The sequence below is a fragment of the Zonotrichia leucophrys genome, chromosome 3, assembly GCF_028769735.1.
Source record: "Zonotrichia leucophrys gambelii isolate GWCS_2022_RI chromosome 3, RI_Zleu_2.0, whole genome shotgun sequence".
Classification (NCBI taxonomy): Eukaryota; Metazoa; Chordata; class Aves; order Passeriformes; family Passerellidae; genus Zonotrichia; species Zonotrichia leucophrys.
Window position 1 is genome coordinate 105574373 of NC_088172.1, and position 27309 is coordinate 105601681.

At 50.5% G+C, this 27309-nt stretch overlaps 1 protein-coding gene across 4 annotated transcripts in view; it reads right to left on the reverse strand.

Annotated features, from left to right (window-relative positions):
- Positions 1–1484: 1484 nt before the first annotated feature.
- The window catches only part of PAK5 (p21 (RAC1) activated kinase 5), a 209407-nt gene continuing 183582 nt past the window's right edge, over positions 1485–27309 (reverse strand). For all 4 annotated transcript variants that reach the window (XM_064709827.1, XM_064709828.1, XM_064709826.1 and 1 more), the window contains 7 exons: positions 18263–19060; positions 12590–13075; positions 10412–10545; positions 8608–8734; positions 6061–6186; positions 3989–4123; positions 1485–3463 (listed from right to left, as the gene is read on the reverse strand). In XM_064709827.1, coding sequence (XP_064565897.1) covers positions 3308–3463; positions 3989–4123; positions 6061–6186; positions 8608–8734; positions 10412–10545; positions 12590–13075; positions 18263–19060 — 1962 coding nt within the window. In that variant the 3' untranslated portion in view covers positions 1485–3307. The remainder of the gene's footprint in view (positions 3464–3988; positions 4124–6060; positions 6187–8607; positions 8735–10411; positions 10546–12589; positions 13076–18262; positions 19061–27309) is intronic.

Here is a 27309-nt window from a genome sequence, read left to right on the forward strand (position 1 = left end):
CAGCGGCCACTGGATGGGGACACTGCCCCAAAGGCTGAAGCTGCTCCTGCGCCTGCCTGAAGGGCTCCTGCTGCTTCTCCTGGCACATGAGGGCTTCCCTTAGGAAGCACCTGCCTTCCCCTTCAGGGGGTGAGTGTGTCTGTAAGCTATTGAGAACACTGGAATGCAATCATTAATTTCTTGATTTTCTGAACTGACAGAAAATATGGCTTTGCTTTTTGGGGAAGAAAGGAAAAAGAAACAATAATTTAATGTCAGGGACAGTTTGTGTCCCAGACTGATGCATCTTGGTTGAAAAAAATTTAAGCTGTTATTTAAGCTCTTGGATGAAAACCTTTTAAAATCTTTTCGTTCTCCCCATCCTTTTGTTCACATTTACTAAAATTGATCTGAATTCTCCATTGCTTTAAGCTTTTCAAGCCTATTCATAAAAAATTATTTATGAGAGAGATTATGTCCAACTGCCCTCCTGCCTGTCAAACTGCAGCAGCATCTTCAGGATGGCAGCACTTTGTTGTGATTTAATTTAGTATTTAGCTTTCATTTATTGATGGCTTTTTATGGGTGAGCTGCAAATGGAAAGCTTTGCTTTCTAGATGTTTATGAACACAGCAGCAGAAGGTGGATAAATACACCTTATCACCCTCCTGAGCTCTGCAAGGACCTGTAATAATTAGGCACTTACTAAAGCAGCTGCTAATGACTTACAGAGTACTTGTGATTAGAACTTTAATTATAAATTATTGCTCTATTGCTGGGGAGGGGGCTGACATAGCCAGGAAATGTCCTGGCCTGTGCTCCCAGGGTGAGGAGTATTTGGGAGTAGTTTTGGAAGCGTGAGCTCAGAAACAGCCACCATTACCCAGTGACAGGTGGCAATCATTTCACTGGAGTATCAGCCTCAGCTTCTGAGTGAATGGATGCTCCTCACATCCTTGTTTGTTTGTTTTTAGGTGATGGCATTACATTTTTCAGTGTATTTGGAAGTATTTACTGATGCAGAAACCAAAAGTAACAGAAATCCTCACCTGTAAGAATGGAAGGTAGCAAATAACATTGTGGATTCATCAGCTGACTGGTGCTGCTGGGGAAACTGGGAACAACTGTAGGTGTGAGAGACCAAGGGCTGGGAGCTAAAACTGGGGCTGTGTAATCAGGGATTATTTAGGGGATAGAGAAACGGAGCTGGGAATGCACTGACACCTAGAAATCACTTAGGGCAGCTCTATAAATCACTATTATATATATGAATGTGTATCACACACATGTGTATCTTGTGTGTTTATATATAGTATAAGAACACTTTTCTTTGTTATATATATTATCATATACATATTATAAGAATAATATATATATATGTATAAAAGAATAATAGATATTATAAGAACACTTTTTTTCCTTTGTTATCTCCTCGGTCCAGTACTGTGAGACTGAATCAAATCTATAAAATAGAAAAAAGGCATGGGGGAAAAAACAAACCACACTGAAACTTGAAGTGTTTATTAATGAATTTATTGAACTTGCATGTGCATTTGTTTCACCAGTAGCTGGTGTTCACAAAAAACCCCTTTGAAATTAACAAAACTCTCAGTAAACTCGATGAACACTGCTTAAAGTATCTAATGATAAGAAAGTTGCAGAAAATTCTTCACTTGTACAGCCTAAAATGTGCTGAATATTGAAGAAAAAACTCCCACCAACCCCCTTTTTATCCAAAGATGGTTACAAAAGGTAATTCTGTAGCTAGTGCTAAGTTGTGCCGTTGCCTGGACTGGTGCAGCCTGGTTTCCTGAGTTGTCAAGACTACAAAAGAGAGCCCTGGGAGGCTGGGGGTGCTCCCTGCTGGGTGGGCTCTGGGAGCCGAACGTTTTCTTCAGCGTCTTCTTCAAATGTGCAAACAGGGCTAGGGAGAGAGCACTGGGGTAAGACACTGATGTAAGAACAGCTCTTCCATGTTCCAGGTCATCCTTAGCTCCTTCTTCCTTTTTTATTTTTAAATTGCTTCTCTCCCTCCAAATATTCTTTAAGGGCAGAACTAAAGGAGCTTCTTTACTATTGGCAACTCTTTTCTCCCAGAGGAAGATCTTTAAGCAACAGCTCCTGCCAGGTTTAGATGTTTGGTTATAATTTACTACAATAAATAACAATTAATTTATTAACTATGAAATTTCATAAAAAGAAAGAAACTGTGTTTTCACAAAGTTGGCCTTGTGGTTCTTAAAGATACCATAAAATGAGGTCAGTAAGAAAAAAAACAAACTTGAAAAACATGGCTTTTGTATTATACAGAATTAAAAACAACTCATCATTAATAAATAAAATTATTTTCTCATCGAAATAATTATGAAGCACTTCTAAAAATTTTAAAGGCAAATCTATTTAGGCCTACAGTTAACATGCAAAGTCATCCAACAAATAACACAAAATTGTACCGCAGTAGTCAACTGTTGCATCAACATTCAGAAAGGTCTAGACAGCAGCACGACTCCTCCTCTCTGGCAAACGCTGGCAGCTCATCCCAAGCCATCCCATCCCAGGGCTCTGCCTGGGCTCTGGGGATCCCTGTGGGCTGGCAGGAGGAGCTGCTGCTCTCCTGTCCCCTGCCAGAGTGTGACAGCAGTCCTGGAGGCCGCTGCGGTGGCAGAGCAGGCGTGGTGGTGGCACGGCCAGAGAGGGCTCGGCCAGCCCGGGAGGGCCCTGGGCCGCCTCTGCCACCCAGTGCCCCAAGGCAGGGCAGGATCAGCCCCTGCTCACCCCATGGCAACTCTGCAAAACCTTACAACTTCATAAAGGTGGCTGTGGTTTCTTTTTTTTTTTTTTTGTTTTTTGTTTTTTTCTCCTGTTTTCAAAAGGGTTTAAAAAAGTAGGAAACTTCATCTTCTCAAATTCTCTAAGTTACACTCATTACTTAACTAACACAACAGGTACATGACAAAGTACTGCAAGTTATCAAAACGTACTGTACAGAAAATTACAAACTTCTTGCAAAATACATTGCGCTGCTCTGGCCGAGATAAAAAGTGCTTTGTTTGCCAGAAAAGTGTTCTTCTGAGCCAGAAGTGCCTCAGCCCGCGGTGAAGCTCAGCTGTTTGGCTCCGTGCTGCCTCGCCCAGGCTGGCATTGGGTGTGCCCGGCCTGCTCCTGTCCCTGGCACAGCGGAGCAGGGAGCACTGCCTGCCCCGGGGCTCTCTGTACACACGGCAGCGTTTCCTCAGGGCTGCCTTCCTCCTCAAGGCTCTGCTGCTGCTCCTCCCTGCCTGCGATCCCGCACGCCACGAGCCGGGCTCTGCCCCTCGCCAGCAGCCCTTCAGCGGTGCCTGTGCTGCCTCATGAGGGGCACGATGCACGAGGGGGGCCCGGCCAGCTTCAGGAAGGGGTGGCGGAGCAGCTCCTGCGCCGTGGCTCGTTGCGAGGGCTCCCGCACCAGCATGGAATCCAGGAAGCCCCGCAGCACCGCCGAGACCTGAAACACACACGGGCATGGGGTGCCGAACGCCCCCTGCAGCTGTGCTGCTCTGGGCGCGCTGCTTTCTGGGGGACAAAAGGGACACTGTGCTCAGCAGAAGGGCTGTGGGCCGGTGCTGGTGGTTGGAGTGTTCGGGTGTCCCTGGGGTACAGAACACCATTAAGGCAGGCTGAGGGCTGATGGAAATACCCCCTAACTGGGAGGGGCCCAAAGGCTTTGGTGCCTCACATGGGTGTACCAACCCAACTGCAGCAGGGCAGTGAGCTGGGCTGCTCTGGTCCTCCGGCAGGCTGGGAAGCACAGGGAGCTTGGGGCTGTGCCCAGCTCCCTTTGCCATCTCTGGCTGCAAAAGCAGTGCCAGGGTCAGGCACAAACAAGGCCATGACCGATGGCTTCGGCCTCTCTTCCCCCCCTGGAGCCATGTGTGGCACCACTGCCCCAGTGGCCCTTGGAGGTGACAGTAAGGGTTTGGACACGCAGGGTGTGCCTGCAGGGCCCCTGCCAGGGCCGGGGAAGGCTGACCTTGTGTGTGTCCTTGACGCGGGGCGGGAGGTTGTCCCGGATGCGGCGCATGGCCTGCAGCGGCGGCTCGTTGAAGTACGGCGGCTCCCCGTCGATCATCTCCATCACCATGATGCCCAGGGACCAGATGTCCACCTGCAACAGCCCAGGGCTCAGGGGCACTGCCGGCACTGCACTGGCTCCTGCTGCCTGCCCAGCCAGCACCGGCACCATCCATGTTTCGTTTTTACCAGCCAGCCACGGCTTTCCCTCTAGCAGTGAGGGCCTGACAGCCCAGACCGGCAGGGGCTCACAAGCCAGGCTCTGCAGCTGCCTCGGGTGCTGCTCACTGGAAGCTGCACCCTGGGAGAGGCTGTGTCCTGCTGCCCTGCATTCCAGCTGCACTGACCTGCACCCACTGGGCGCCCCCCAGGCTGGCCTGCAGCTGCTGGAGAGCAGGGTACGCTTCACTGCTCTGGAATCACTTACTCTGTTCCCCTGCAGCTTAAGGACTGTGGGAACTCCATTCCAGAGCCCGAGGCAAATGCAAGCACTCACTACAGCCAGCCTTGTTTACAGCCAGCACAGGTAGCACATTATGTAACACCTCTGGAAAGTGATTCAGCTCTAGCTCAAAAAAACCTTTTTTTTATTCTTAGTCCTGGCCTGCTGCAGAGCTGCTCCAGAATCCTCTGATGACTGTAATTCCTGTCATTTGCCAGTCCAAATATTGCCATGGCCAGTTCATTCTGCTTTTGCTCTTTTGCCAACACTATCCTCTAGCTTAAATCCTTTTTTTTTCCCTTTCCCTTCTGGTGGGGAAACTTAATGCAGCCCTAAGTTCAGCCACTTTATAATCCCCCTAAGCTATTAATGGGCTAATAATAGTTGATGCTATTATCTCTGGAATGTCTTCTCCAACAGCACAGATCCTGGGTGGAGAGCAGTGCCTGCAGGGTGCTCTTGCTGTGCCGTGCCAGAGCAGTGTGAGGATGGAGCAGCTCCAGCTCAGCTCACTCTCTTCCCTGGGTACATCAGTACTTTTAGGTGTGTTCAGTGCAGGTACGTGCAGCGAGGCTGTGTGTGACCATCCCGTGTGCTGGCTCTGCAGCAGCTGTGTCCCCAGGCAGAGGCACAGAGGCAGCCCTGTCCCCGCAGCGTGGCTGTGTCACTGTCACCGGTCCCCTCTGTGACTCGCAGCTGCCCGCACGGGCTGTGGCACTGCACACCCCGCCTTGCTGGGCTCCTCTGAAGGCTTCCAGTGAAACGCGTGCCTTGCCTCTCCCAGAACATCTGGCAGTGCCTGAAACAGCTCCCACAGAGGGGCTTTTCCCACGCCCGTGTCCCAGCTGATGGCAGCAGTGACGGCAGGGAAGGAGCCCATGGCAGGAGAGCAGTCCTACCACAGAGGGTGGCAGTGCAGCCCTCCCAGCTGGCCCCGGGCACTCCACTGGCTCTCCTCCGGAGGGGCAAGGGCAGGGTGAGAGCAGAGCGGCCCTGGCACACACTGGTGCCCCCGGGCCGGGCAGGGGGTGTGTGAGGAGCCCGCTGCTTTGGCACGGGCAGCAGGGCACGCCCGCGAGTGCAGCTCCAGCCTGCAGGCTCGCTGTCAAACAGCAGCACGGGGCCTTCCACAGTGTGCACATGAGGGCAGCTCCCTTCCCTGAGCACCCCAGGGCAAAATGTGTAAAGCATTGCGCTGCTGGGAGTGCTAAATGGAGTTCTTATTGAATAACTGCATCCTGGGGAAACACTTCCAAACCAGGCACGGAGCTGCACTCTGGGGCAGACTGAATCACTGCTGTTTAGCACAGCTGTGCAAATGTTCCTGACCTGCACAGCTCTGACAGCTCCAGGGGCAGGGATACCCTCCTGCAGTGCCTGCTGTGCTCACCTGGGATGTCCCCTACTGGGAACCCCCTCTGCAGTGTCCTGTGCTCACCTCAGTGCCACAGGGAGCTGGGAATGCCCTCTGCAGGGTCCTGTGCCCACCTCAGTGCCATGGGGAGCTGGGAATGCCCTCTGCAGTGTCCTGTGCCCACCCCAGTGCCACAGGGAGCTGGCACAGCCCCTCTGCAGTGTCCTGTGCTCACCTCAGTGCCGTAGGGCAGGCGGGATATCACCTCTGGTGCCATCCAATAGGGTGTCCCAACCAGGGACTTTCTCCTGGGGACCTCCTTTGACACTTGAGCACAGAAGCCGAAGTCAGACAATTTTATCTGTGGAAAGAAGAAGAAAAAGCCCCTCGTAAGTAAGAGGACAAAGCCCTGCCAGGCACAGGGGTGCAGCTGCAGTGCTTTCCTGGGCAGGACAGCAGCCCGGCTCTGGAGGAGGGCTGGGATGGGAGCTCAGCCTCGGGAGCACACAGCACATTGGAGTGAAGGGGAGATGGAGGAGGGTGCCACTGGTGCTCATTCCTGATGTCATCTGTCACAGCCCATTGCCTCTCCACCAGCAAAGGATGGCGAGATGATACATGGCTTATAACACTTACAAATAAAAGGAAAACAAACTATTCCAAACAGAACCCCCATGCTTGTAGTTATATATATGCAATATTCAGTAATACACATATTCCAAGTGACACCCACCCCTTCTGTTGTTTGCACCAGTTTGTACAATCTCTGGGCTTGCCAGAAAATGTGGGGAACAAGTGGCATTCACCCCGCTCCTTTTTATCACCCATAGAAAATAAAACGCTTCCAGGGGTCTGCCAGGCCCAGGACCTGCCCTCCCTGGGCAGCAGGAGCGCAGAGCTGGAGGAGGCAGGGCGGGTACAGCACTCCTTGCCCAAGAGTGAGCCTGGTCCCTTTGCTGGCAGCTCAGGAATCACTGCTGTCCTTGAGCAGCTGTGGCAGTGACCTGAAATAGAAATTATGGGATACACGAGCACTCCCGAGAGCAGCTCCTGCTGCATCATGTGCCTGCCTCACACTTTTATGACTGCTTTTTTTTAACAACAAAAATTATGGAAAATTATCACCTCCCCCTCTCTGTCGCTGTATAATGCCAAGGTGAAAGTTCCACAACAAGCTGCTCTGAGGGTTGGTGGCATCACCCCTTCCAGAAACAGCTTGATCCTTAAGGCTAAAATATTTTTTTTTTTACCTCTCCAAGGACTTACTTGGAGGCCTGGAAGCTTTCCAAGGGATGTTCCTGGACATTTTCCTACTCTCCATCCCTGCCCAGTCCAATGGTGACCCACGCCCCAGGTCCCCAGGCTGTGTATCCCACCAAGTACTCCGTGTCTGGGGATACAGAGAGAGCCCAAACAGCCCCAGGACAGCTGGAGTGGGAAGCTGCATAAATCCCTGCACTGTGTGGGCTTATTGTCAGCACTCACTCTTGGATTCAGCACAGACATTACTTTTTTTTTTAAAGTTATGGATATTATTTTTAACGGAATTACGAAACGATTGTTGGTATTTCTAAAACAAAGCCAATAATAGCCAAGTGCTCCACGCTAAATGTATTTCTCAGTTTACAGGACGAAGAATGGAGGAAATAATGCATATTTTGGAAGCAAAGCCCAATCTTCTTTTGTAGGAGCACAAGAGGTTTTGCATATCTATTGCTCATTGGAGTACATAAAAGACGAGGATTTTCTAAAAAAAGATAATTGCACAACACAGCCATGAAGAAATCTGCAATGCAGATAATGAGGACTGGAGTAATGAGTATAATGAGGCACTGTATGCAGATCCTGAGCCCAGATCAGATGTTATTCCAGCAACATGAACTGAAATTACAACTGAACAACTCCTACACACGTGGGATTGGCTTTCCTTGACAGGATTAAGAGGAGCAGCCTGTGGCTGCTGCAGGAAGAAAATCCCTCTCCCTTGGTGAGTGGGCATCAAATTGGACAGGCCAGCCTTTGGCTACGGACTCAGAGCAAGCCTGGAAGCCAAGAGCTTTACCTGGGGAAGGGGAAGGTCTGGATCTGCTGCCAAACCAAAGCTCTTGGGCTCAGTCCAACCCTCAGGTCTTGCCTTAGACAGGTGTGTAAGGCCAGTGGAGCAACCCTAATTTTTCTGTGTGTAAACCACATTTTGTTTAGTGAGCAAGCCTTGTGCAGCATTCTGTGCCCTTCTCCCCCTGCTCACTAACTACACAAAGGCACAGCAAGTAACACACATGGAAGTGTGGGACAGCTTTCATCAGGCGTCTTGGAAGTGTGAAAGCTACTCTTACCATCTGGGGAGGGTTTCAGCAGTAATGCAGATTATTTCCTATTTGCATAGATTGATGCTGGCCTCCCAGCCAGTCTGGGGAAGCAGAGCACATGTACAGAAACTGCTGAGTAAATGATAACTAAGTGTGGTACAAAGGAAGTGGTTTTGGAAGGCATCAGGGTAGGAGTGGTGCAGTCCAAACAGAGGTGTCCCATCACTGCTCATCACCCTTACTGCCCAGCTTCCTCTGCCACTGCCTCTGAGGCTCCAGTTCCTCCCCACGGGCTCTGCCTGCAGCACAGATGCCAATCACCAGTGAGGCCAGGTCCGTGTTCCTTGGATGCAGCTTCTCCCACGAGTTATTCACAGGCCCTAGCAGGTTCCCTGCGTGTCCCCCGCCGTGCCCAGGTTCCCTGTGTCACTCCCACCCCGCGGTGCCCTTGCTGTCCCTCAGCCCGGGCTCACCCTGCCGTCGCTGGTGAGCAGGATGGAGTCGCTCTTGATGTCGCGGTGGATGACGCCCTGGTGGTGCAGGTAGGACAGGGCGCGCAGCACGGACACGCACACCGTGGCGATCTGCTCCTCGTTCATCCTGCAAGGGCGGCACACACACACACAGCTCAGCCTGGGGAGGGGAGCGGCACTGCCTCCATCACCGATCTGCCTGCAGCGCCTCCGGGGCCGCTCCTGCTCCTGCTTCTGGGAGCCGAGGCTGGGGAGCGGCCCTGCAGCGAGCTCTGCGTTAGCGCCTAAAGCCGAGCGTGCCACGTGCTGGGGTCTCTGGGAAAGCACAGAAATTTCCCTCTGGGAAATCACAGAAATGCCTTATTTACAGTAAGCTCGCTGCTTGCCAAGCAGGCTTCGCTACTGGGATGGGAACAGGTGTGGAATAAATAAATAAATATGAGGAGAACCACCCTTAATTGTGTAGGCAAAACATCAGGCCCTGGGTTGTAGCTCATTGAGAGCACTTTCATGCCTTCCTATAAAAATATTCTGGGTATTTCAGAAGAAAAACAAACAAGAGTCCTCATTTCTGTGCACAGCTGAAAAACCCATTGTGGGGTCATTCTCTCAGCTACAGTGCAATGCCAGGGATGGGCTGGGCACCCTGTGCCACTGTCCCATCCCCAATGTCCCCAGCATCTCTTTTACATGAGCAGAAGAACACCTGTGGAGATTTCTGCTTTAATTTCTGCCATTTGCAGTATTTTAGCAGGATCTTTGAAGGAAGGTCATGCAATGTAAAAAAAAAAAACCACCCAGCACATTAAGAAAAGACTGTTTTGAGTTAAAAATAGATGACAGCTCTTAAGAAGTGGTGTCCTGGGAGCATCTGTTTGCTGTCAAACTTCTGTCAGAAATGTTTAAGATAGAGCTTTTAACAGTTTGGCAAATACTTGCCATACTGTGATTTATTTCAGCACATAAGCTAAGGTAACACTCAAAAGTAAAACACCTGTGTTATAACTCTTGGTAAGACCTAAGAGCACCATTTAACTGGGAGAACACAAATTTTCTCATTTATAATTCCTTGCTTTTGTTCTTGCTCCCCTAAATATTCTCCCACTGGTTTGGTGTGGAAATTCTAATTTTCTTTCATTAAGAAAGAAAATTAGAAAGAAGAAATTAAATAAAGAGTCCCTCTTCCCTGTCTCGTTTTATCCATCTCATCAGAAGCAGATGAGCAAAGAGCAGATGTAAAGAGGGCTGTAAAATCTAATGTCTGCCCTCAGCAGAGGCAGAGCAGTTCCATACACTGCAGCTCTTGTGCTGGCTAATTTCCTACTTTAAAGGTGGGATATTAACTGAAATATGGGAATGTGCTTCACCATAAGCACAAAATATTCTGACACAAAAATACTTTTCCCCTTATGTTTTGGGCTGGGTTTGCAGATAACTTTTGTGAGGAGAAATCACCCTTAGAGCAGAAGTGTTTATGACAGCAAACCCAAAAATACAGATCACCAAACAGGGAGAAGGGAAAAGAACTTTTTTTTTTTCCATTCTGGGAAGTAATGGATAAGAGCTGTGTTGGTGCTAAACCTCTTCCCAAAGTGTCAGCAGATCCCCAGCAGGCCCTCCCAGGTGTTTCCTTCCCTTTAGTTCAGCAAATGCTGCTCTCCCAGGAGTTCGGCGGCACCTCTGGTTCCCGATGTGTGTGCCAACGGGCTCGGTTCTGGTCCATACAAACTGCACGGATCTGTGTTCTCTAAGTGCCTGTGTGTGTGTTCTGTGCAGGCTGCTCCCCGTGCCCGGCCCAGCCCACCTGGTGTGAGTGACGATGTCGGTCAGGGCGCCGCCCTCCAGGAACTCCATCACCACCCAGAGCTCGTCGCCCACCAGGTAACTGTTGTACATGTCCACCACGTTCTCGTGGTGGTAATCCCTCATGATCACCACCTGCAGGGGCACAAAGGGACAGCTGCCAGTGCCATGGCCTCCAGCGGCACTTGGTGTCACCTTCTTTGTCACCGGTGCTGAGGGAAGGATCTGCGACGAATCGCATCCTCCTCATCCTTACGCCAGCACATAAACAACATCAGAATATTTATATAAAAATATCGGTCCTTGTAAATGCATCAGGGGGAAAAAGAATCTCTGGCTGTTAGAGTATAAACAGTAGATAATTGTTTTATTTCAGCCTGCAGGAACAGACCTGTTTATTTAATTGGTTTTTTATTGCCAATTGCTTTCAGTACAACAGATTATTTTTTTGACCTGATCAATCCCTCAACACATCAAAGTCATTTTTATCACGTAGTAAATGGTACTTTGCACAGATTTTCAACAGATTGCTGGAGTAAGGGCCCAGAAAACTCACTCAAAGAGACTTTTAGAAGGCTTACTACTGCTTTTTGTGTACTCTGAGTTAGAGACACGGGAGAAATACCAACAAGAAATTCTCAAGAGATCAAACAACAAAAAACTTCACTGGCAGCTTAAGAAAAATCAGAGAACTTTGGTAAAAGGTTTTGTTCAACACACAGTGAGGGCAGCCCAGCCAGGACAGTGCCCATGACCTCGGGGGACTGAGGGGGTCACAGTGGTAAGCATGAGAGAGAGAGCACAGCCAGGCAAGGCTCCATCACAGACAGACACAGGGACTCCATCACAGACACAGGGACTCCACCACAGACAGACACAGGGACTCCATCACAGACACAGGGACTCCACCACAGACAGACACAGGGACTCCACCACAGACACAGGGACTCCAAAACAGCATCACAGACACAGGGACTCCATCACAGACAGACACAGGGACTCCACCACAGACAGAGGGACTCCATCACAGACACAGGGACTCCATCACAGACAGACACAGGGACTCCTCCAAAGACACTGGGACTCCTCCCTGCTGCAGGAGATTTTCAGATGACACGAGTGACTGGAGCGTGGCAGGGAAGCAGCTTGGTGCTGCACAGCATGCAGGACCTGCCTCAGGCTGTCACTGCTCGAGAGATGCTCAGTTAGAGCCAGCCCAGCCTCCAGGGAGGCAAAGCCAAGCCCAAATAACCAGCACAGTCCTGCACTGTGTAAAGAAGAACTGGTTGAAGTTTGCTGTTTAATATTGCAATTAAAAAATGTGATGTTTTCAAAGGTTTTAAAGAATCCAATCTGTCGTGCTGAGGGAAGACACACAGTGTACAGGAAACAAAACATAGAATTAAAAGGTTCATTCTCACAGGAGGCTTCCTTGGGAGTGGTTTTGGTATTGATCAGATATTTACAAGTGATCTCAAAAAGGGAGCAGTGAACACACCCCACCAGATGCTTTAAGGGAGTAAGAAGTTAAAAAAGGAGAAACTCTGTAAGTTGCAGAAGGTACTGTCAAGCCCCAAATAAACTGGGTGAAAAAATGGCAAATGAAAACCAGTGCTCTGAAATTTAAAATAACATACACAGGTAAAAGACCTGTGGGCTCTGAGCTGGCTGCAAGCACTCAGGAGAGGAGATGTGGGAATTAACTCAGATAATTCCATGGAAAAGGACACATCTCTTAGCTTAGTACCATCAACACAGCACAGGGAGTGCTGATGGTGAGGAGAGGAAGGAGGGAGGAAACAAAGCACGTGTATGCCAGAAATACAGCACACACACTCTGGAGTAGCCTGGTTAGCTTGGATCCTCCCTCCTGGAATAATCAGCTGTGCCAGCAGACAGACAGAAAAGGCAGCAGGGCCACGTCTGAGCAGCTGACACACTGCATGCACCAGCTGACACATCTCTCAGCTGTTTCCTGGGACAGCACCAGAGGTTTCAAGCTGGAGGAGAAGTGGCTGAGCTGAAACTGGAATGGCTACACAATAGACATTCAAGCACAGCCGTGTGTGGGACTCCTCCCCTCGTTTGCCAAGGTATGAATGTGGCTCCCGATGGTGGCATGTGGCCCACATCTCCTGTTGAACCCAAAGCCCCCGAGGCACCCCCCAAGCCCCCGTACCTCATTGAAGAGCAGCTCCCTCCTCTGCTGCTTCCTGAGGTCCATCTTCTTGACGGCCACCTGCTTGCCCGAGTGGCGCTCGGTGGCGATGCACACGATGCCCGTGGAGCCCTCGCCGATCTTGAGGAAGCTGTCCAGGTACTCGCGGGGGTCCCCGGGGCTCACCACCAGCTGCAGGGCGGCGCGGAACTGCTCGTGGGACACCCTGGAGGGCGCTTGCTCCGAGCACGAGCCCCAGCTGGGCGGGGGGTACGCGCCGGGCGCCAGGCTGGGCGAGCTGGGGTACGAGCCCGGGGACACGAACGGGGAGCCGGGCTGCGGCACGTGGGGAGCCTTGTGGTACAGCACGGGGTACTGGTAGCTGCCGCCGCCGCCGGGGTAGCTGCCCTTGCCCTGGCTCTGAGGTAGCTTGGCTGGGCCCCGCGGGTACGTGTCCGAGCCACAGAGCGGGGGGCTGACCACCAGCTGCGCTCGCTCATAGTCCACCTGCAACACACACACACAGACACAGAGTGAGGCTGGGAACAGCTCCTTCCTCCCTGCCTGCCCTGCCCTGCCCCTCCGTCCATCTCAGCCCCCTGGAGGGCCCAGCAGAGCTCCCCCATTGCACCCCCTCTGCTCAGCACAGCACTGCTGCCCCAGGCCGGGCAGGGATTTCCACACCGCGGGGCTGCAGTGCCCTCAGCACACTCAGGACATCTCCTCTGCATCCCAGGTCCGTTCCTCTGTCCAGGCACCTGTTTGGGCACTCCAGAGCCTTTGCTGAATCACAGAATGGCCTGCATTGGAAGGGATCTACGCTTACAAAAGTGTGTCTGCTCTGCATCTGCAGTGCCCTGCCGGCTCTCTGGGCCATTTCCTCCAAGATTCCATCCCTGTCACATCCATAACACTCGCCCTCCAGCAAATTCCGATCTGTGTCTTACCAGTACCTGCATTTTGATTCTCAGCTGTTAGCCTTATGTTTTTCTGCAGCAATTCAGGGATAACCCAACCCCTTCCTGTGGAGGTGGTAGCACCCTAAAATCCCTGTCATCTCCTGTCTTGCCATGCTGCCAGCTGTTGTCTGAGGGACTGCTTACGTGAGTCTGATGAGGAGCCTAATTCAATTCACCATTTCTTAAATCATTTTCCACAGCGACACACTACTTAACTGCAGTGTCACAAAACTGCTAATTTTCATCTGAAATCAGAGAAAATCGCAAAGGAAATTATCCCAATGGGAAGCCTGGTTCATTTGTAGGTTCCTTTCTATTTTTTGTATTTTCCAAGCTTCTCTAAACTTCTTACATTGAAGGCTAATGAATACTCCACATTTACAAACACAATGGTTTGCTTGCTTCCATCCAAACTAAAACCCCCCCAAAAGATGTAGAACAAAAAAACCCACCCAAAAAGGATATTTTTTTCCTCTGTAAAAGAACATCTTCACATTTACAATATGTGACTCCTGCTGATGTGTGGAGCATCTCAGGGCAGGGGGGCGGTTTGACACAGGCTCATCATGTAGCACAATTACAAATAATTATGGCAATGAGTTCATTTAATCAATCAATTTCAGTGGCAGTGCACAGGGATGGACAGAGCAGCAAACTCTACACAGCTCACGGTTGCTACTATTACTGCTGGCTGCCAGCCAGGAGTCCCTGATCCATGTTAGTTAAATGCACATTAATCTGAATTTGGCAGTGTAATCAAGGACCCAACTGAACTGTGAAATTGAATTCTGCGGTGGAACATCATTTGACCATTTTATGCTAAGACTGCAAAAAAAAAAAGGAAAAAAAAAGAAGAAAAAAAAATCTGCCGCAGCATCAATTTATCAGCGTGGGCTCTGCACCGTGAGGAGGAGCCTGGGGCTGGAGGTGCCTCCAGAGCAATTCTCTGCTGGCCTTTCCCACCTCTCTGTGAGCCACCAGGGCTGCTGGGCCTTCCTTCACTCCACCAGGGCTCTGGGGAAAGGGGGAATGTCCCTGCAGAGGGGCTGCTCAGAGGCTGCCCAGCACAGCTTTAGTGGGATAAGGGGGAATGTCCCTGCAGAGGGGCTGCTCAGAGGCTGCTCAGAGGCTCCCCAGCACAGCTTTAGCAAGGAAAGGGAATGTCCCTGCAGAGGGGCTGCTCAGAGGCTGCCCTGGGAAGAGCTGGAGTGTCCCTCCTGCAGGGCTGAGAGCCCCCCACCCTCCATCAGGAGCGCCCAGCAGCAGCAGCAGGGCTGTGCAGTCCCCTCCCAGCGTGCTGGGGTGCTGAGGCAGAAACCCACAGCATTACAGCCACCATTTACAGCCATCATTTCCCTTACTCCAGCAGGCAGGGACAGCCATCAAACAGAAGGGAGTCAGACACATGAATTTCATGAAGGACATTACATCTGCCAAACTAATTAACGTGGAGAAGTGCTCAGATGGTTTGGTGGAGGGAGGGGAACTCAATCTAACCCTGTCCTATATATCTGTGTATGTAGGGACAAATAATTTATTGCTTTGGCTGTAAATACACCATTTTCTTTATAACCACTGAGATGGGGAAAACCTGTCTAGAAATTCAAGCTGGATAAATCCAGGCCAATGAATTATTTGAGGCTTCACCCATGTCTGGTATTTCTGAGTATGCCCCAGGCTTAACACACTGGCCAAAGAATATTCTGCAGTAAAATTTTAGAATGAACATTCAGGGGTTCAGTGTGCTTGCTGAGAGTTCTCAGAGCCTTTCTGAGGTTAGCATTGCTGCACAATGTAAACCCACTTCCTGAATCCCAAGAAATGCTACAAGACACTGAAGCTCTCCTCCGAGGCTGTCCTGATGCAGTGCTCCATACCACAGCAAAATGAACACACTTTTACTCCACCAATAATTCCACCTCTGCTGCTGAATGCAGCCCCTACTGAATGGAGATCCTTTAAATGCTACAAAGGAAAGAAGAAAGCAGTCCTGCACTCACTCCAGATGAGGTCAAAGGAGCAGCCGAAGCTCTGGCACGACATTCACCATGGCACAGTGGCATCCCCCACATCTGCACAGTCTGCCAGGTGGCAGGTGCACAAGGGATGGTCTGTAACCCACACTGAGACCACAAAGGCAAAGGTCTGGCTCTGCTGCCTCACTGGGGAGAGCCCCAGGACTCTGTGCCACTCACAGAGGTGGCAGGCAGCACTCACACACAGCTGCTGGCTGGGAGGGGAACACAGGAGAAAGGAGGGGGTTTCTGGCAGTGAAGGCTTGGCCCTGCCTTTGCCAGGCTGGAAATGTGCCTGTGCTACAGAAGGGGACCGTGGTGAGACACCTCTGCTGCACTACAGCAGCAAAGGGGGAGCAGACATCATGGGCCCTGGAAAGAGGGACAGGAGAGGCTCCCAGAGAGCTGCTCCTGCAAAATGACAGGGAAAGGAGCTTTGAAGTAATAGGGCTTGGTGGCAGAAGTTAGGAGGGCTGCCTGTGATGAAGAGGAGGGTAAAAAGCCCATGCAGAACAGAGTGGCAAAACAGCAGCCAACGATGAACTCGATATGGTGAGCCAAGACTGAGGTGGGACAGCAGCTCTGTGTGGGGAGGGTGGCACAGCAGACTCTGCAGCTCCATGTCCTGGAGTCAGCCTGCAGGACAGGAGAGCACGTGGTGACACAGGGGTGGCTCAGAGAGGCAAATCTGAGCCTGGGCTTCCTGCACCTCCATGGCTCCCCTGCACAGCAGCGGCCAAGCCCAGGGCAGGGCAAGTCCTCGGATGTGACAACTCTGAAACCCCTGATGATGAAACAGGCACACATTGACTGCTCTGACATCTCTGACCTGCAAATAATGCTGAAGTAAATCTGCTCTTCACATTTACAGCCAAAATTAACAACCTTGTTAAAGGCACTTTGAGGCCCCACATTTGTGCCTGCAGACCTTTTCACTCACTTTTTCACCCCTTTTAATTATACTTTAAACCCAATCTCATTTGTAAAATATCTGATTTGAGATCTGACTCTCATTTAGTAAGCCCATTTGATGAACCATTATTTACTAATGCCTCCTTGAAAAGAAGATTCTTCAGCAATCATCCAAGACAAGAAACTCCTATTCACCTGCAGGAGCTGTGGACAGCTTTGGGAATTGAACTGCTGCATTTACCAGTGAATCATCAAGTTTCAATACACCATGGTTGTAGGAGTGCTTTTGATGCCCTGAAGAGAGGAACAGCTCACAATGAATCTTGCATAGAGGCATATATTTTTTAAAATAAAAGTTGTTACTGCATTTTAATGGGATATTTTTCCAAGTCCAATAAACACCTGTGTCTTCTGCCCTATTGACTGGTGTAAAACTGGCAGAAGCAGCTGGTACAGGGTCTCTGCATTACTGGATTTGCCCTCCTCTTTTCTAAACTCTAACAAAATGACTGCGCTAAGTAAAGGAAATGGCAGCTAACCCAGCCCAGATTTTCCTCCCAGCTTCCAGAATCCACACTGAATGCCTCACTGGTGTGACCACCACACACACTCCTCCCACCACACCCTGAGCTTTGGAAAGGCACCTAAAGAGACCTGGTGACTTTTCTGCTCCCCCCAGGGTTTATCCAAGCTCCAAGGCCTGGCTCTGTGCTCCAGTGCAAAGAGGGACAAAAAGTGCATTGCTCACCCCTGCCCACGGGCACTGCAGCCAGACCTGAGGAGGCACAAGGCTGGCACATCTCCAAGCCAGGGACATCAGGGATCTGCAGACTGGCACTGCAGCAGGACACACCATAAGCAAATGCACTGGCCAGCTATCATCAGAGAGAAGAACACACCTCACCACTGACAGTCACACACCTCAGCACGGGAAAAGTCACAGCAACCCCAGGCTTGGAAAAATGATCATCACAGTGCCCGTTGCTAGGGGAACTCAGAGATGTTCAGAGCAAACTACACTGAAAAGGCACCTCTTGCACAGCATTAGATGCTAAGAAGGCCATCATGGTTATGTGACTAGAGGTGTGAGAAAAGCACTCTGAACTGAACAAGTGGTCACAGCACCCTGCTGCAAGCAGGGCTGGAGAGCTTGTGCAGGTAACACTCCTCATGTGGCAGAGCAGGGACAGATCTGTGGAGAGGAGCTGCCTCTAGATACCATGGCTGAAACACTTCCTTGCACAGAAACCCTTTTTTAAAACTACATCTAAAATGTCTTGGGTGAGATCAGCTGCTTTGACTTCATTTCAATGCTTAGAAACAATGCAGAAGGGAGTAAGCCCCTACTCTCATGAGCAGTGAAGAGCTCATAAACCTTGTAATATAAAGATGGCATAAATACGGTACAAATACCGAAGCATGGAGGTTTCAGCCTTGCACAGTAACAATTCAAACACAGAAGTATCTGATACACAAACCAGACCAGCATCTTACCTCCTGCTATAGATCTGCTCAGGCGCAGGAACTCCTGAAGCTACAAAAAACCGCTGAAGAGCTTGCACTTACTGGGAATTTCAAATAATATCCCCAGAAGATGGGCACTCCAAAGCTGCCTTTCAATGAGTACCTCAAACCCACTGTCCCTGCCATCCATTTCCATACACCCCAGTGCAGTGGGTGGGTTTGCACGGCTGCCAAGGAGCAGCCCCAGAGCGCTGGGGGCCGTTCCCAGCCCCCACTGGCACGGTGTGCCCACGCATGGCTCCTTGCCCTCACTGCTGCCCTGGCCCTGTGCAGCCCTGGGTTACCTTGGGCACTCCCGCTGCGCTCTCGGACAGCCGGGGGTAGGTGTACGAGCTGTAGGGATGTCCCTGCTGGTGAGCTTTGAAGGCGCTGCCCGCGTAGGGCATGGCCGGCTCCTGCAGGCCCGAGCCCGACCTGGATCTCTGCCTCATGGCCGGCTGGGGGCTCGCGGGGTCCACGTACGAGGACTTGGGCCTCTTGTCCATGTCCTCCTTGGCGAGGCCGTGTCCCCAGTCAGGGTCCCCGTAGTCCAGCCGGTCCCTGGGGCCCTCACTCTGCAGCGAGGCCCGGGACGGGGCGTAGGGGAAAGAATCTCGGTAGTCCAGGGAGGAGCCGCTGGGCACGCGCTGGTACTCCAGCCTCAGGCCGCCGTACTCCAGCGCCTTGGGCTTGCTCTCCAGGTGAGCCTGGTAATCCGGGAGGAACCGGGACAGCTCTGGCTGCAGGGGGGCCACCTCTGAGTAGTAGAAGTCGCGGGCCGTGACCTTGAGCAGGTGCCCGTTGTGCCGGGCAGCCAGGCTGCCCTGGCAGTAGCGGTCCCACTCGTCCCCGCACAGGGCCCGGTCCCGCAGCCGCTCCCCGGCGCTCTCGGCCGTGCTGTCCGACTCGCTCGAGTACTGCGAGCACACGATGAAGCCATTCTCCTCGCGGGGCCGGGGCACATGGTTGGCACTGCCCTGGTGGTGCCGGGGAGGGCTCTCCTTCCGCAGCGAGTTGGAGCGGGTCACCGAGATGTTGTCAAACTCCTCCAGCAGCCCGTTGATCGAAGTGTCCTTTCGAGGCTTGTTCCCCCGAACAATGGTCTGCCAATACAAAATGGCTTTGGTTAAACACTGGGTTTTGTTCAGTATTTCACCAAAAAAAAACCACCAAAAAGGAAAGAAGTCTGTATTCACCCAGGACTACCCACAGCAAGGTCTTATGCTCTTCGTCACATATCTCATTGCTTTAAAAAAACCTTCAATAAATAATTCCAGTAGGACATGAAAAAATGTTTAAATACAGTGCAGATCACAAGCTGGGATTTGGCATGCAACCCCAAGACACTCAAAAAGCCCAATTTCAGAGGTGGGTGTTCAGCAGCCAACAATAGAGACATCCAAACTCACTACTTATTTTCCATTTGTTCTTATTCAGTTGTCTGCATCAAGCCACACTGGTGGGCTGAGTCGGATTTTCAGGGCATGAATAAGCTAAATGAGAATCATTCAGTGGTCACTTCCATGTGCTACTTTAGCAAACTGCTGGAATGAAAAGTAGCATACAGTTAATCAGGCACTGAATTTTCCTGGCTTTTTCTTTTTTTACAAAACAGTATGTTCCTGAGTAGCAGAATCCCACTGAGGACTGCCTCTTAGTTAACTTAGTGTAAAATACACTTGGGAAAGAGGGAAAAACACTTAACTCCATCTCCTTGTAACACACAGCATCCAGCAGGCCACGGTGCACAACCATGGCTCTGGGACACCCATGTCAGGGATGCCAAGTGCTGGCACAGTCTGTGTCCCACTATTGCCAAGCCTCCCACAGACCCCACCCCACTCCTTTATGCCCAGAGCACTGCTGCTCCTGCTGGGATGGGAGGTGAGCAGTGTGTGGTTACAGCTGTCCTTCAGGAAATATTTCATTTTTTAGCCAGTTCCACCTGAGGGCTGTAACATGTGCCTGCATCCATTTCTCACCTGGCACTGCTGTTGAGCACCACTGCACGTTTACAAACACCCAACAGGAATAAGATGTACAGATTGGTGCCCAGGGCCATAAATCAGCCAGGCTGCACTGAAAACACGTTTGCTTTGTTGATGTACTTTGGCTAAGTGTAGTGAGAGTCCTATGTATTGAATAAGTGGGTCCTAGCTATTCTAAATGAGCTGCAGCTGCGAAGTCCTTAGTTGGGCAGCAGCTGTAACTCGTTTAGAATAGCTAGGACCCACTTATTCAATACATAGGACTCTCACTACAGCTAAGTATCTCTGGCTGCATCTTACTTAACTCAGTGAGCTTTTCAACAGAGTCACCGTGGTGACCCCAAGGAGAGTCCCCGCTCTGGAAGTGTTGCACATGGACTGTGGTGTATCAGGAACCAAGCAGGCAGGGCAGATGCTGAATGTGGGACACTGGACACCAACCATAGCATTCCAGAGCCAGCCTGGTCAAGCTGCACTTGTTCCAAGCATACTGAGACTGCTCAACTCCTGCTTGACAGCACTCAGGGATTCAAACTTTGTCTAAAAAAGCATTCAATCACTAGTAAGAGCACAAAATTAACAGGAACGCACTGCTTTGTCTCCCAGCAAGAGGCAGCTGAGAAAAGGCAGGTGAAAAGCAAAGCAGTGCTGACCTCACGCTGCCTCCTGCTCTGATTTATGTCCATAATTACTTGCCTAGTTTGCTATTTTGAAGCCAGTGGTACTGAAACAATAGGACAGCAAAAATAAGAGACAGCAAATAGATCACTCCTTTCACCTCCAAAGCCATTCAGCAGGATGAGAGGGATTGCTTTAATTCTGCTCCAGCCTCTTAGGCAGGATGGCTGCACGATCATTCCTATTTAATTATCACATAATAAAGCAGCAACATTCGACAATGAAATGCTTATAATTGAAAACAAGATTGAAACGCCCGGCTGTGCAAGGCCTGCCGAGGAGGGAAGTGCCCATTTCACACCTCCAGGGAAGCTGCACAAAGCAGAGCTCCCCTGGCTGTGCCAAGGGAAGGGGAGCTGCCCCCCTGCCCCTCCAGGCACGCTCTGCTCTGTCTGCATTGTCACACACCCTCACAAGGAAGGTTCAGAAAATGCAGCTGAGTGTTTATGTTGGAGAATTCACTGGTGACAAATCCCTGCGGTTTGGGGATTTTCTGCAGACAGGTGCATGTGTGGGAGGAACCTTTTCCACTATGGGGATTTTAAAATAGCACTAATAGTAAAATGATCTTATAGGAAATTCTGGTTTCAAAAGAAAAAGAAGCATTTGCCACTGAAGCCTCAGCCTGGTGAAGCTGTCCTGGACAGCTCTGGGACCTCAGAGTTGTCTCCTCCTGACTGGTGAAGTGAAGGGGATTAAGAACTAAACCCCATCTCTTTTATCCCGGCATTTTAAGGATGATCACTGGCTAACAGTGACTTGCAAGTGTGATGGCTGCAATTCCTATTGGCTTCAGATTATTTTCCATAAGAAAATGAAAGTGGCCAGCACAAAGGGAGGATAAAACTTACCCGTTCCAGAGGCACACTTTCTGAATAGTCAGTGCTTTGTTACTATGAATAACAATTATTATAGATTATGATACCTAATTATTTCTAATAGCATAAACAATAATATTTCTACTTGCTTTGGCTTGTTTTTAAATTTTGCATTTCCCTTATATGGAAGGCCAGACTTGGTGAAATGCTTCCAGGCTCAAGCAGACAGCCTACACCAGCTTGATCTTCTCCAAGGAAATATCCAGCACCATTCTTATCAAAAGAACTGTAGTGTCCATGGAGAAGAAAATTTGGGAAGTGTTTCATCAAGACCATGTGAAATGCTCTGTATTGTCAAGGCATTTGCTATCTGAATAGAACTTTAAATGTTTCTACACAATTCTGAAGTGCTGCAGGTCTGATCCCCTGTGGGTGCAGTGCCCTGGGCCAGGCCCAGCTCCCTGTGTGTCCCTGTGGGTGTAGTGCCCGTGCCTGGGGCCAGGCCCAGCTCCCTGTGTGTCCCTGTGGGTGCAGTGCCCGTGCCTGGGGCCAGGCCCAGCTCCCTGTGTGTCCCTGTGGGTGCAGTGCCCGTGCCCTGGGCCGGGCCCAGCTCCCCGTGTGTGTCCGGTTATCTCGGCTGTTTGAGGGGCCTGGAAAGGCCCGGGGTGGCCTTGGGGCAGCCCGCGTATCGAAGGACGAGAAGAGGCTTCAGTTCTTCTTTCGGTTTTTATGTTTATTAATTGTTTATCTAAAAGATGTTCTTTCAGCCGAACAGAGATCTGCTCAGCAGTCAGCCATGAGCACACTGTCTGCCCTCCCGGGCAGCCACGTATCTTTATACCCATTGTTACGTGTACAATATTTATCATTTTTCCCCAATACCATCTATTCTTCTAACTCGGTGTACTCTCAGTAATAACCAATCCAAAAATGCCACCGTGGCCAAAGAAGATGGAGGAGAAGAGGAAGAAGAAGAAGGACAGGACACACCCCAATTCCTCCATCTTACTCCTCTAAACCCCCCTGTACATAAATCCTAAACCCTGTGTCTCACCCTCTAATTAGCTAATCCCTTCACCATTCACCCGGTGAAGCCCTCATCCTTGTCGTCTCCTGTGTAGGGTTAAAGTCCAGCTACCAGGCACTTCTGGCAACATTCCAGGACTCCCGAGCCCCCCAAGGTGGTCTCGGAGGCTCAGCATCTCAGGACTGAGATCTTGAGATCCGACACGTGTGTCCCCGTGGGTGCAGTGCCCGTGTTTGGGGCCGGGCCCAGCTCCCTGTGTGTCCCCGTGGGTGAAGTGCCCGTGCCCTGGGCCGGGCCCAGCTCCCCGTGTGTCCCTGTGGGTGCAGTGCCCGTGTTTGGGGCTGGGCCCAGCTCCCCTGTGGGTGCAGTGCCCAGGCTGGGGCCGGGCCCAGCTCCCCGTGTGTCCCATGGCTCCCTGGTGACAGCAGCCATCCTTCATGGGGCTCTGCAGCGCCTGTGCTGCCCTGATAAGCTGTAATGGATCTGCCTGCCGCTGAGGCTGTCCTGCCTTGCTTCCAGCAGCAGATGAGAAACAGCTCCTGTGCTCAAATACTGTATTAACCTTGACAGTAATGAAGTGGGTAATTAACTGTTGTGCCCTAATGCGACCTTGCATTTATTGTCTTTAGAACTACTATACTTTACACACTCGTTGAGAATATATCATCCTTTGTCCTCCTGGAGCTGTGTTTTCTGCAGTCAATGAGGGCTCTAAATCTCTGTGATGTGCAGGGTGAAAAAAAGGGAATTTTAAGAGAAGGTCGCCCTTATGAACAGCCAGTCTAAACTCTGATTTTGCCTCTAGCTAGCTTCTCTCTTTATCTGCTTTACACATAAACTAAAAGCACAGCCCATGCTGAAAATAATATTTTTTGTTCTTAAGAAAGGTGCATAAAGCACAGATGGTCAGAATAATTCTAAATGATGGAAGTATTGGCAATTTATTTTCTTGTGTTGCAAGACATCTCAAAGTATTTGAAGCTGTTCATGACACCACATTTATTCCCAGTGTAAACAAATATGAGCAGCATGTGGAGAGAAAAACTGCTCCCTGTCATCAGTAAGAAGGCAAACTCCAGCTTTCCCTGTGAGTAACACAGTTTCACAGCTGCAGCCAAGGTGTCAAGAGGCACTTCAGGCTTTCCTCCATTCAATATTCACTGGGGGACAAATTCCAACCTCTGAGCTGCTTTCCCAAGGGACAGTGTCAGAATTATCCTCCCAATCCTTCCACATCCCAGTGAATCCTTAATTACACCTGAATGGGCAAGCTGCATCAAAAGGACTGAGAAAGAATTCTACACCTCCATCCCTCCTTGCCCTCAGTGGGAAGTTCAGGGCACTTGTGGCACTCAGATTAGCCTGCAAAGAAGCCTTTTGGGCAGTAAGCCATCAGTTACAGGGTGGGACAGGAGGCAGTTCATCACTGCACCCTCCAGCAGTGCCCTGTGGGAGCTGCCCCAGTCATGATCTACAGCTGCCTACAGAAGCAGCCCTTACTCAGAGGCAGTCTCAAGGACTACACACCAGACAGGAAGCTGTGTCAGAGCATCCCTTCCTGAAGCTGTAATTTTGAGCCTGCTGTACACCTGGAGGCCTTGGAGTTTATATCATTTCTCTTATGAATTCCTTCTCAATGCTATAAATTCTCATCTCCCCATAAGCACAGTATTAGAAAACAGCAGTCAGTTTGGTATCCCTCAGCTCCAAGGCTCTCTGCAGACTGCAGTGGGGTTGGGCCAGGATTTTGGGCCCCTGTTCCCTGGACCAAGCATGCAGTTCACCCCACAGGCCACCTGCCCAAAAGCAGGAGCACGAGATGGTGTCACCTGTCCCTGCCATGGAGTGTCCCAGCAGGTGAGCCATGATCCCTCCTCCTGAACTGCTCTGATCCCTTTCCAGGAGATCCATAAATCCCTGCTTGGGACAGCTCCCAAACAGGAGCCAGAGAAACGCAAACCCAGGCAAAACCCAGCCAAACCAGCCTTAGGAGGGCAGAGTTCCCCAGACAGAGCCATGGGTGTGCAGGATGTGCCAGGTCTGGGACGGGCCATCACCTGAGCTGGCTCTGAATCCCAGCCTGCAAACCAGGGCACAGCCTGAGAGCAGCCTGACATGCTCAACAGCACCACTGCCAGCTGGTTAAATTCTTCAAAAGCAAAATAATGGAAAGCTATAAAAAAGGGCTCACCAAAACAGCACTGTCTAATTTCCACCCTGCACAGCAGTTTAAAAGTTGGTTTCCATAACAACAAGAGCAACATTTCATTAGAATCACATTCCCTGGTAATTCCTTTGACATCTTAAAATACAGCAACTTTAACACAGGGTTTAGTTTAAATACCACTGAAATATCTACATTCTAGTAACTTTTCCTTATTTTTTTATTAAATACACAAAAATGCTTGTTATATGTAATTTGAAATGCTATTAGAGAATTTTAGAAGTTTAAAATAATTATTCTGGGCCTACGTGAAATGTATCTGATCTGTGCAATTTTATATGTCATATACACACACAAATCTCTCAGACACACAGCAAATGAGTGAAATGTGACTTAAAAGTTTTAATCTGAAAGAGGAAGTGTCTGTTTTACTGATTCAGTGATACAGAAGGTGTCTGTAGTACTGATCAGTGTTACTAAAGGGTTCAATAACTTCAGGGACAGGAGTGGAGAAATCTCAAACCAAACAATTTCTGTTTCATAGCACTTAGGACCCTTCAAAGTTGTCTTTTATCCAGAGATGGAAAAGAAAAATGTCCCACAAAATTAAATAACTCAAACACACTAATCACAGGAATTTTAACTGCCCTCTGTGGACTGCTGCATTTCCATGAGGCTGGTGGCAATGGTTCCACACAGCAGCGCACAGAGGGCACAGGACACAGGAGGTGAAGCAAGGGCTGCTGGCAATCCTGGTGCCTCCTTCAGCCCTGGCATTGTCCCTGTCACAGGACAACACATGCCCAGGGACACCGCAGGGAGCTGGGACAGCAAGGGGAGCCTGCAGGGGCCTGGGGCTATCCCAGAGGATGGAGCTCTCTGCAGCCACATCACCAGCATCACCAACCCTAGTGGGGGTGATGGGGTTCCCACGGGGACAGCAGCCCTGCTGAGGGAGGGTGGTGTGAAACCCCACATGTGCCCCATGGCGCAGGGCACTGCACAGGGGAATGCAGCCTGCTCTGCCCCAGCAGCCCCAGAGAGGAGCTGAGCACAGGCACAGCCTGCATTCACAAACCCTCCCTGCAGCCAGGATGGAGTTTCCCTGGCTGGGGCTCCCCTCTGCCCTCAACATGCCCATTAACAAACGCAAGGTTGATGGAGCATTAACCCAATTAATGATCCCCCTGCTTTTCTCCCTCAGTGAAAGACTTTTCTGGCTGCAGTCTGATTGAGCTCTCTGAAATATTTAATTCCAGTGTGATAACATTTTACACTCAGGAAGTAATTGCCTTCATCGGGCAGCTCTGACAGAGGGGCACTTGCTCAGGAGGGCAGAGGCTCTTGGGTCACTCCACTGTGGTCAGGGTTATCTCCTGCTTTTAATTAAAATGAGGATTCTGACAGTCTGTTAATTTAGAACAAACAATTAGAACTGTATTGCCACAGCAAAGGAAGTTTCATATACAGCAGGTGCTTGAAGACAAAGTCCACAGTTCTGTTTCTGGGCGTGCAGGGCCACAAGAAACGCTTCTGCCAGTCATAGCAGAGGGCTGTCCCTGACTCTCCCACCCATACATGGCCGTGGCAGAGGGCTGTCAGTGACTGTCCCACCCCATAAACCATCAGGCAGAGGCTGCAGAGTGCAGGGTGCCCCAGCCCCAGCCGTGCAGCTGGATGGGGCTCACTGCCCACGGGCCCTGCTCAGGGCTGGGACAGTCCCTGCAATGCCAGCCCTGTGAATTTGGGATTGGCACCCCAAGGAAGGGCAGGCTGGTGTGTGCAGAGCTCTGCCCAGGTGCCAGGAAGGGCACTGCCAAGGTGAAACCATCCTGCACCAGCAATGTGCCAAAACATGCCTCAATCCCACGGCCTTAAACAGCCAGAAAGTTTCCAGGATCTTCCTAGCACACTAAAATTGTGCATTCCTGGCCACACACGTGCAAGGAGCTCTTTTTAATCTGACTGATGTCTCTGACTGCTTTGGACTCCTTCATCCTGTCCTGAAAGCTCACTCCTTGATTTCAGGGAATCCAGGAATTTGTATTAGCAAAATAAATGCACAAACCAATTTCATCTGCATTGAAAACTGCAGCATTCATTCTTCCAAAGAAATACTTTTCCTTTTCAAGGACACTATCAAATGGGAAATGCAGCCACAGGAATGTCCTAGGGAAGCAGGACTGACTCCCACAGAGTGGTTTTCATCTGCAAACATGGTCATGAAGCAAAAAGTGCTCCTGTGCAGAAATCTGACGCTTAGGTCAAATTTACAAGGCAGGTGAGACAGAAGACACGAGGAGCTTCCTCAGCTGACATTTGAACTCTTCCCTGTTTAAAGGAGAAGTGCAAATCAAACACCTTGATGGGAAGCAGGTGAGGCAGGAGATTCAGAGCAGCAGAGGTGGGGCCAGCCCAGCACAGGGACCTCAGGCGCACAAGGAACTGCTCCTGCCCTTCAGGCTGAGCTCCATGTGTCGCATTTGCTGGGCTGTGTCGCCCCCAAGTGCACGCAGGGCTGGGCACGGATCGGAGCTGCCACGCTCAGGGACTGCCCTGTCTGGCACAGAGCTGACCCCCCTGCCCTGCCAGGCTCAGTGACTGCCCTGCCTGGCACAGAGCTGATCCCCCTGCCCTGCCCAGCTCAGGGACTGCCCTGCCTGGCATAGAGCTGATC